This window comes from Lygodium microphyllum, unplaced genomic scaffold, assembly GCF_053477565.2.
Source record: "Lygodium microphyllum isolate KBCC unplaced genomic scaffold, Lygodium_microphyllum_v1.1.10 scaffold_43, whole genome shotgun sequence".
Taxonomy (NCBI): Eukaryota; Viridiplantae; Streptophyta; class Polypodiopsida; order Schizaeales; family Lygodiaceae; genus Lygodium; species Lygodium microphyllum.
This window is the reverse complement of record NW_028229526.1, coordinates 486,700-497,650: the sequence shown is the minus strand read 5'-3', so window position 1 is coordinate 497,650 and position 10,951 is coordinate 486,700. Positions and strand designations below refer to the sequence as shown.

The following is a 10,951-nucleotide window of genomic DNA, read 5'->3' as shown; positions in this document are numbered from 1 at the left end:
TAGTAGGAAGTTTGATTTACATGACTATCACAAGGCCGGACTTGAGCTATGTTGTTGGCCTTGTTAATCAATTTATGAAGATGCCTAGAAAGCCTCATTTGGATACATTGAGATGCATCTTGAGGTATATGAAGTCCACTTTGCATTATGAACTTTTTTATGAGGCAAGTAAGGATATATATGTGTTTGGATACACATATGCAGATTGGACTAGTAGCATGTTAAGAGAAGATCTACCAACTGATTCATGTTTTTCCTTCGTAGTGATGCAATTACATGGAGTAGCAAAAAATAGCCTACAATTACTCTATCCAGTCCAGATGTTAAGTATAGAGGTGTTGCTATGGCAATGTGTGAGGTGGTATGGTTGGAAAAGTTATTGGGTGATTTGGATGTGTAGGGAGACCGTCTAGTTATCATTCATTGTGATAACATGAGTAGCATAGAGTTAGCTAGAAATCTAGTGTTCCATGCTAGGACATAACACCGTGAGGTTCATTATCATGTTGTGAGAGAGAAGGTACTTGTAGGAGAAATTTACTTGATATATGTTAGCACAAAATATTGGATAGTAGACATGTTCACAAAGGCATTAGGTGCAGAGAAGCTTCGAACATTTTGAAGCTTACTTGGAGTTTAGAGATACAATTGAGCTTGAGGGGGAGTGTTGATATGACAAACTCAACACGTGTAGAGGTTGATGATAAACCACTTGGTTAGACACGTCTGCACTTAAGACATCAGCAAATGATTATGATTCTCACATGGTCATTGACTTTTCACTTATTATAGTTGGTTTGTTGCACCTACTTATAGCTATAATAGTTATAGTGCAAGTCAATTAGTATAGTTTGTTATGCAGTATTCGACTTAGTAGGCCACTTTCCTTTATGTTATATCTTATCGAGACTTTGTGTACATTGTATTGTGCATGAAAGAAGAAGAAGAAACTAACAAGAAAATGTTTTGGCCTCCATCTCTCTTCTTGTATTCTTGGGTGAGCTCCCTCTTATATGTATAGTGTGTTTGGCATAGTAGCTCAAGCAAGTCCCTGCACCATGTGATTCATGACAAGAATAGCATGGACTTACCATACAGGAGTGTAAAAATTAATTTATTAATCTTACCATGTACATGGAAAGCATTAGTGATGATGCCAAGCTACATAAGTACATGTATGGGACTTATTACATACCAATCTATTCAAAGCTATTGAGTTAGCTAAAAGATACTCAAGGAAGTATCTGAGAGAACCTTTATTTCAACCATCTTAAGGATAGGAAAGGATTGCTATGATGTATATCTCCATGTAACTTATCTCTTAATCACGTGGTCTATCAACTAGTAAGAGAACTCATTTGACATATTTCCACCTCAATTATCCAATATCAAGCACTATATGTAACTCCAAAACTTCTTTTCTACCATAACTTTAAGCTCCAAAAAACTTCTCAAGAGCTTCACTTTTATATTGCAAAAAAAGAACCCATATCATTTTGCTAAAATCATCAATAAAAGTGATGTAAAACCTGCATTTTCCACTCAAAGAGACATTCTAACATGGATCACATATATCCAAATATACCAAAAAATATGTACTAATTCCCCCCTCGCCACCCCCCCTCCCCCCTTGGGTTTGGAAATGAGAGTCTAGACTACTTGCCAAACTAACATGCCTCACATATGTGATCATAGTTGACATAGCCAAATTGCGAAAGCCAACGAACAACCTATCTAGACTACATTTGTTTCAATGTTTGCAAGTTAACATATCCGATTCTTCTATGCCATAACTCAACATCCTTGTCTTGCCCATGTCTAAACTTAATACACATAGAACTCTGTATAGCTCCATAGCAAAGAGATGACCTCTAGGTGATGAACCATCTCTAGAACCATATGTAGCACCAATATATCTTTTTTACCTGATCATTGAATAACACATTATGGCCACTTACAACCTATTGGGTTTCAAATTGTACCACATACCAATATAGATCCTCCTTCTTTTCACCATAAAACTTGGTCAACTTGACTACAAGGTTAGGTTGCACCATGGTGAAAGGGACTCATTTCTTAGGTGGTTTTTGTGGTAATGGATTAAACTATAACTACCTTTTTTGGATTAACAATCTAATTGAGAATGCAAATTCCTAAAACAAGTTGTTGCAGGTGCAATACATTAGAGGTTGTGGTCATAAAAGAATTCATGTATGTACTTGAACCTGAAGCCTCTCTTGGCAAACCCACATTCTGTGCTTGCACCTCAAATTGCTGGTAACAATTTCTTCTTCTTATAAGAGATCCTCAAGCATGCTACAATTGTTTCCATCTACAAAAAACCCATCTTGCTTTGGAGCATGTAAAGAATGCCATTTTCTATAAAAGGAAACCACTCCATCATGTAGATACACCAAGTGCACACCTTTATGGGCTACAATTGCCATAGCTGCCAACACTGCCCAGGTGCAACAAGGTGCTACATGAAACTACATCATTATATCATGATTGAATTGATATCTTTCGTGCTTATCCTATATTTTTCTAGTACAAATAGAATGAGATAGGATCACCAAGTGTTTCTAGCCTTACTACATAACTAAAACCAACACATATATATCCTAAAACTATGTAATATAGGAAATTCTAATACATTACTAACAACAAAACCTAAACAACAAATAGAATAGAATTATCACTCATAACATGAAAAGCAACATGAATATTATGTAGAATAGATCAACTTCTTTCTTCACAAATCAATATAAATTGAGTTACTACTCAAATAACTGTTGCTCGATAGATCTTAATGGATGCCTACTTCACATGAGATCTAAAGTGCATTCACACCAAAAAGAGCTAAACTACACATCATGAGTATTTGACCTAGCCAAACCAACATTCAATATGTAAATTGGAACAAGTTATGATTTGATTTGTCAAAATTTTACTATACATCTATTTTATTAACGTGTTACTACTAATAAACATAAAAAGCATACTAGGTTAACTTGCTTTCACCATGCAATAACTCATTTCTATGTTTTGGTAATAGTTGATTCTCTAATCTCAAAACATCTTTCTCTACAATGAGATTGAGTATATCCTAAAAAACAATTATATTTATTACTAATAAATCTAATCAACACAGAGTTTTTATAGAAAGCATATACACTTTTATTTATTGGAGCTTTAGGGTATAACCTTCTCTGCAAGTAAAGATCAAGTTTATCCTTTCCTTTAAATCTCCATAGATGCTTCATAGACTCTGACACAATGTTGAGTTTTGTTCTTTGTACGATCAATTCATACTCATATTTTAGCTAGATATGAAGATGATAAAGCGCTTTTTACTAGCGATATAAACATTATTGGATGATTGATTTATAGCTAAGGATGCAGTTTGAATATCATTATTAGAAAACTATGTGAATTTGGAAAAGAATAAGAACAAGAAAGAATTTACCAAGGAGGAGAAAGAAAGAAGGAAATGAGGATGAAGGGAGACAAACAAAAGTTGAAAAAAATTCAAATTGAGTATTCATTGTCACTTTTATGATAAAAGGTTAGATAATTATTGCACTAGTTATTGTCACCTTTATGGAGGCCTATATTTTTAAGTTTAATGTAAGCCACGAGAATATTATGATAATTAATTTTACAATTCTAAATGTTCTTATTTATCAAAAATATACTTTAAAAAATCATAAAATGAATTTTTACACCCAATTTTTTCTCTCTCTAGGATCTCTTGCATGGCTTTTTTAATACCTCAAAACTCCCCTAATGGTGGTTGTGTTTGTTTCCTTACGCTTTATGGGCTGATCGGATTGTAGACAATGCTACTATATGATACATGGCAATAGAGCTTATGTATGGACAAAAGCTAATTATGCCTAAAAGACAGTGGGTACTACATGGAGTGCCTTATCATGGGAGGAAGGAATGAGCAGGAAAGAGCTCTTAACTCTTAGAATCTGCCTATTGGAAAGATGATATGAAGACATAGAGATTGCAATGCAAATATTGAAAGAGGCTAGACTTTGCAACAACAAAGAGAGGTTTGATAGAAGACACACATTGAGTTAGAGAGCCATTTAGAAAATGTAATTGGATACTAGTGTATGATAGCAATCTTGATAATCAACATAGTACCATTGGAAAGGTTTGTAAAAGATGGTTTGGACCATATATTGTGAAACATGCTTATGATAATGCCACATAGGCTCTATGTGAATTGGATGGGATAAATTTGAAGATACCTTGCAGGGAAGAGGGTCAAGTTGTTCAAGATAAGAGAGTCAGACACCTATGAGGAGGAGGAGCTTGAAGAAGAGTCTACATAGGAAAGCATTAAAGAGGATAAGGATGATGATCTTGTGGAAGATGAGAAAGACCTTGAGCTTGCAAAAGAATAAAATAGGGTGGCACATGCTAGAGGATGTGCAGGTTTAGTGAGGGTGGATGTCATGAAACTTTGTGTCTATGGGTTGAAACCTTATAGGATCTCTATTCCCTCTAGGATTTTATGTGTATATCTATGGGATGTATTTGTTAGTGTCCATGAGAGTTGTACTTGATCTTTCAATGCATGTCAATGAATTTAAAGTCATTTTACACGTTAGTCAAAACCAAATATTTCATGTACCCCTTATTAAACATTTGATGGCCATTTTAATGTCCGGGACCAAAGTTTAAGTGATGTATGATGCGTCAATTATCTCCATGACTGCCCTTGATATTTGCAATGCAAAATTTGGACCTATTCTTGGCACCATTAGTTTGGGGAAAAACTCATAGCAAGATCTTTAGCTTTTGACATGCTTTTGTGAGAACTCAAACACAAGAAAAGCAAGGGAAGGCAAGACCAAACATAGGAGAGAACTTCCATATGTGTATGGATATATGAATGCTACAGATTTTGGGGATATTTGTAACTATTATACTACTATCATACATAGATTTATAGGGAAAAAGTGCTATGATTGGAGTTTATAGAGGATTTTTCCTTGATTAGGGTGCTATCTCTTGCATGTTGAGTACTCAAAAAGGGGGATTTTGTGAACAAATTTTGATCTCTCTTTTCCTATTGCCGTAGGGGAAAGAGTAAACAAATTTTATGCTTAAAATACAAAAGTTTTGAGCTTTTTTCTCGAGCTTTTTCTCAAGGAATTCATAGTTCTTTGTGTTGTTTTGATTCAAGTGTGTCATAGGGATATATCGTGCATGTTATAAGGTCCTACATATATTGTTTTTGTGGAGATTGATGTATTGCAATATCTAAAGATTTTGGACTAAAGCATTTGGGTTTGAACTACCATCTCAAAAGTGTAATTTGAATGGGCTATCAACTTGGTCACAAGGTTGTAAGTCTAAAAAACAATAGTGAAGTTGTACAGAGATTGAAGCAAAGGTTCTTTGCAAGTCATACAGAATACAATTTGGTTTTTGTCTTGCAAACCTCTATTTCCTACAATTTCTTTGTCTCTCATCTATCAAATCATATTCTTAGGACCCTAGTGGTTTTAGGCTTGACACTTTACCCTACCCCCTCCCCTTCGACAATGTTAGGCTAAGGCTAGGTGACACTAGGATTGGGCTAGTCATGTAGGCTATGGTAGGCATATGCAAACTAGGATAGAGTAGACTTAGGCGTAAGCATTGGCCTAGGAATATGACTAACTAGGCTTAGGCATAGGCTAACTAGGATAGGCATAAGCATTGGCCTAGTAATATGGCTACGTGTGTGTGTATGCTTGGCCTAGCCTATGCTTATCATATGTCTAGACTAAGTCTCACTATGCATAGGCTACACATATACATAGGGTAAGCTTGGCTAGGTGAGACATTGGCTAGGGATAGGGTAAGCATAGACTAAGCTAGGTGTCAATTCAAACTAGACTTAGCCATAGGCTAGGTGTAGACTCAAACTAGGCTTAGACTAGGGCTAGCCATTGGCTTAGCATGTGCTAGACCAAGCTAGGTATAGTTTATGCTAGGTCTAGGGTTTGAAAATACTACCAACAACTTAAAGTCGAAAACTTAGACATGTATATTCATTCATCTTTTTGGCAATCACGAGAATATGGTATGTGCAAACTATTGGTAGCATTATGTAAGCTTACAAAAGGACGATGGGATTGTAGCTCAATATTATTGATGTTTTTTCATTGTATTGTAGAAAATGTGTTAGTGACTTGGATAGGTTGAGGGGACTATTATGTTGGTTGATAAATTAGTAGGTTAGGAGTAGTACTAGCTTAGTAATTTAAATAGTCACCTTTCATATCAAATACAATAGTAGCTCATTGTCTATGTAGTGGAGATTAGCCTTGTCATTGTGTGATGCACTTTAGCTCTAGTATCGTCTTTTCATGATTCAAGCTAAATTTTAGCATCAAAATGTATAAGCACACATGTGCATGTATTCACATTTATAGACACAACCAAACTGCATATTTGACACATTTAGTGCATTGTTGACCTTGCTGAGAGAATTAGATGATCAGATACACTTGCCATGGACACGGATCATTAGATCTAGATATTGCCACTTTGGTAAACACACATGTAAGTTTTTAACATAGGTTTAAGAACTCATTTGTAGTTGCACCTAAAGCCCTTTATAGTATGCATAATATATTCCATCCATAAAGATGTTACTTGTCAAACAAATGAGAAGGCTCAAAGATGAAATAAGTGTATAGGTACTACAAGTATGCTTTCAATTTCTAGCTTTTACGCTCAAATGCATACATAAAGGCCACATTATGATCCATCTTATGTTTAGTTGAAAATCATACTCAAAGAACATTCATGATGAATGATACACACTAACTTAGGTTTCTTACTTATAAAGGATCACTTGAATGTTTTATGTTTTTGAAAACCATTGTATGAGAAGGACATCAATATAAATATTATCATCAAAAAATTCATTTCCCTTAAATCCAAAGCATTCATTGGAATCTTTCCATACATTGACATTATCTGTTTATCCACTCTTCAACTTAAGCGATGATGATGTAATTTCATCAGAGTTCTCTTTATCTTGCATGATTGATGTTGTGCCTAACACAATCGACACAATTTCATCAGCTAGTGAAGAGAGAAAATCTCTCTCCATTGACTCATCCCTAGTATGGTGCCTTTTTGATGTTGATGTCTCATTTAGAGGGCTCGTATTGCAAATTCTTCTCTCATTGTTAGTCCTTGATGTTGATGCCTCACTAGTAGGAGTGTTGCAAGAACTTAGTCCTATTTCTCCTTGGTCTGTGCTTGATTCTAAGTTCAAAGGATTTAATAGCATTTCATTGTTTCCTCCATGTACCATGTGAGCTTGACCTTCCTCGTTTGATATTTCATTCTCAAAACTATGACAACTCCCTCCAACTTGAGAAGTTCCAATGTCATGGAAAGTATTCACTTTAGTGGAGAGAAAAGTATCATTGCATAGCCTTGCAATAGCAAACTAGAAAGAATTATAAAGTCAATATCAGACATGAGTACAACTTAGGCTTTGTAGACTAGATACGTTCTCCAACATTATTAGAAAACATTAGGCTTTGTTGTACCTTCTCACCATCAGGTTGTTGGACAGCAACTATCACTTCATCCTTTTCTAGATTTTGGCCTCTTTCAAATTCACCTCCTCTTAGCATCATAGAGCTTGTAGGTGAAAGCCCATTCATCTATTTAGGAGTTCATTAAAAGAATTTAAAACCTATAAATCTTACAATGGGGTTCATATGAACAATGCATAGATAAACACATACATAATGCATATACACACAATTCTATGCATGCATACATGAACACGTGTACACATATATATGCATATACATATATATATATACATCAATATATGCACATAATATCTACGTAGTTTATACATAAGGCATACATGTGTATCATATATTGGAGAAGTGTTACAATGAAGCTTTAAATCTATACATGTATATTGATGATGCATCATATGTGCATACTTACATTAAAGTACTAGTCCTAGAATTCTAGCAATGGTGTAACTCCAGATGCTTGATGCACACATGCACATACACATGCATGTGCATGCACACACGCACACACGCACACACACACACACACACACACACACACATGCATATATGTACATACACAAACATGAATGTATGCATACGTATCTATAGGTAAATGCACACGTAAAACATGTATGTGCATTAGGGGTTGGATGGTGTTAAAAGTGAACCTTTAGGATTTAGACGTACCTTCAAGGGATGTATGTGTGCATATTTACCATATATAATTGCATTAGAAGGAGCATGCGAACGAATGCAAACGCAAAATAATTGGAAAATATGGTAGGCATGAATATATATTGCAATCGATGCTTTTTTTTACCGGATGATGGCCTTCCAAGTCCTGTAGCCAAGCGGGGTCGCCAGATCCTTCATCATCGATAACAATGGGAATGCTGGAAATCCTGAGCACCGTAACTGATACAAATATCTTCAAATTAACAAATTCGAAATTACTCCACGGAAATAGAGGGTCCATTCGGGATGATGATGAAGATGATATTAAACATGATGATGATGATGATGGTCGTGAGAGGGTGGCTGCTATAAAAGACACATAAGCCCAAATGAATAAAACCACCTATACGATAGTTTTTGTGCAACAAAATAGAGTTTGTGTAAAAGCATTTTTGTTGTAATTATATAGAAAGAATGTGTAAATATAAAGTTAGTCCATCTTGATGATTGGCACCTGATAGGATATCAAGATCCCATACAACACCAATGCTGCAACACAATTCAACCTACCGCAAGGTTGCTTCTGTATGTATATGACCATTGACAAAACTGACAGAAACACTTGTGCCACTGAGTACTGCAATTTAATAGGAAAAAACTCATCACCAAGTGTACACAAATCCGTTGATTTCATTGTGCTCTTATAGATTCCATCTTGATTGCCCAAAATGCTTTTGGAAAGGATTGTCTATGTGACTTACCACAGATGGCACATGACCATCAGAGCATAGCAATGCTAAGAGCTCAATAGCTCTATTCAACATTAGAGGATAGACATGCCATGGAAAGTAGGTCCCTGTGAACAATTGGTAGCATAGAAGGCCAAGAACTTCTGTCTGCATCAAAAGCAACAATTTGAATGAACCCACACCATGAGAACTAATTAGGAGGCGAGGCATTAAATCAATTTGTGGCACAACATAGCGATACTATTTGTATGTACTGTGATCTTTTTAAAAGTAAGGTCAATTGTATGAGAAGGATCTAGCAGCTCTCAAAAACTTAATTGAAGGCTTAGAATTTCCCCATCGTGACATTAATTCAATTCCAACTACTTGTTCAATACTATGAAGTGCAAGACTAGTTGCATAGCACGGTCTCCTTACAACAAGATGCATGGCAGCAAGTTTTAGGCCTTGGACCACCCATGAATCTCCATTTCCCAAACACCCACGAATCTCCATTTCCCATTTAACCGAGAGAACTCCAACCTCATCATCAACTCATCCAACATAAGCTACCCATGTATGTGGTGCCAAGAATGTCATCATGAGCTTGTGTTAGTGGGATTGGCTTCCATGTGGTCCTTTCCTGCACCATGATAGGCTAGGGTGGGGGGGACTTCCTTCGAGAAGCTATTGATGCATGGACCCTAGGATCTCCGAGATGGCACTAACATAAAGCTTCTTACTATGAAAAATGATTATCTAGATAATTGCGTGGGACTTACATAAAGCTACTCACACTTGAAAGTGATTGAAAGCCTTCTTGTGGATAAGATGTTTCATCGCATGCATTGGATGAACCTTGGGAATTTCTTGTGCACAAGGCTGGCTCATCACATGTGATATGAAACCGTGGAAACTTCTCGTGAATAAGGTGGGTTGCCAGATGAGACATCAAGCCCCTTATCACATGTGATATGAAGCCCTAGAAACGTACTATGCACGAGGGCGGTTATCACATGTGATATGAGACCTTAGAAACTTCTTGTGTTGCATGGGCGATGTGGGCGGAGTTCTAGGGCATCATCACGAGATGAGAATGGTGAAATGAAGGTGAGAGCAGCACCATGTCGACGCAGATGAGGAAAGCCAGGAGGCCGACCACGTAACGGGCAGTGAGGAGGAGAGGAGCTGCAGGAGCTGCGGGAGGAGTCGAAGAAGGGGAAGGAGAGGCGCCGCCCATTAATAGCAGGCGGCCGCTAATTCGGCCTGCGTGATATCGATGAGGGCCGGCTGATGATAAGTCTTCTGCGGATCCTCGCCAGCAGGCCGAAGATATGCGGGCGCTGACCAGCCTCAGCCTCGGCCACCAGGACGACGTGGGCATGTTTCTCTACGCTCATCGCATCTTGTCTCAGGACGTCTCGTTAATCACGTCAATGCATATGATTCGTATTAGCCTCAGATTCTTCTTCCTCGTCATGAGTAATCGCCAACCGATGGTATCATCATAGTAGCCGCCAAGTTGTAGAGAAGATGATGGTTGACCCTGTCAGGGCTCGTCCCGTTCAATCGGTGTGTGGAGAGAGAGAGAGAGAGAGAGAGAGAAGTATTGACAACTCTTTCAAAAGCGCACCCCTTCGAGCCTATTATAATATCTGCATTCTAATGAAATTATGTGTATGCCTATATATCTATCCACGGACCACATCCTTATACATTCTAATGAAATTATATGTATTATCGTATCGAGCATATCCTCCTCATGCCTCCGAACTCTGGAGAAACTAGCCGAACACAACAATAATGGTCAATAGGCCCAAGGTTTGTTGGCAAGGTTAGAGCAAGAGAATAAGAGGAAAAAGTTGGGGAGTGAACTATAAGTAAGATCCATTGTAAGATTCTTGAGTTACAAGAACATTTTTCTTTGTGGATTTCTTTTAAACTCCTTAGAGTTAGCGCCAAAATTCCCTTCAAAGTTCATCTCTTAAT

At 37.0% G+C, this 10,951-nt stretch overlaps 1 protein-coding gene across 3 annotated transcripts; it reads right to left on the bottom strand.

The window, feature by feature from the left end:
- Positions 1–6,942: 6,942 nt before the first annotated feature.
- LOC148008944 (uncharacterized) lies at positions 6,943–10,531 on the bottom strand. Of its 3 annotated transcripts, none has more exons than XM_087673872.1 (6): positions 10,086–10,531; positions 8,996–9,130; positions 8,749–8,871; positions 8,380–8,487; positions 7,575–7,691; positions 6,943–7,471 (listed from the first exon to the last, which is right to left on the bottom strand). In XM_087673872.1, exons 1-6 carry the CDS (start codon positions 10,344–10,346, stop codon positions 6,995–6,997), a joined length of 1,221 nt encoding a protein of 406 aa, XP_087529998.1. In that variant the 5' UTR covers positions 10,347–10,531; the 3' UTR covers positions 6,943–6,994. The 3 variants fall into 3 exon arrangements, with proteins under 3 accessions (XP_087529998.1, XP_087529999.1, XP_087530000.1); XM_087673873.1 differs by having other exon boundaries at positions 9,759–10,227; XM_087673874.1 differs by having other exon boundaries at positions 7,300–7,471; positions 7,583–7,691.
- Positions 10,532–10,951: the final 420 nt, after the last annotated feature.

Bases quoted from the DNA above. Each gene is read 5' to 3' on its own strand.
- LOC148008944 (XM_087673872.1), bottom strand. From the start codon at position 10,346: ATGCCCACGTCGTCCTGGTGGCCGAGGCTGAGGCTGGTCAGCGCCCGC. The intron at 8,872-8,995 runs GTAAGTCACATA...ATTAAATTGCAG, and splicing joins ATGGTCATGTGCCATCTGTG to TACTCAGTGGCACAAGTGTT. The intron at 7,472-7,574 runs GTACAACAAAGC...AATTCTTTCTAG, and splicing joins AACAACCTGATGGTGAGAAG to TTTGCTATTGCAAGGCTATG.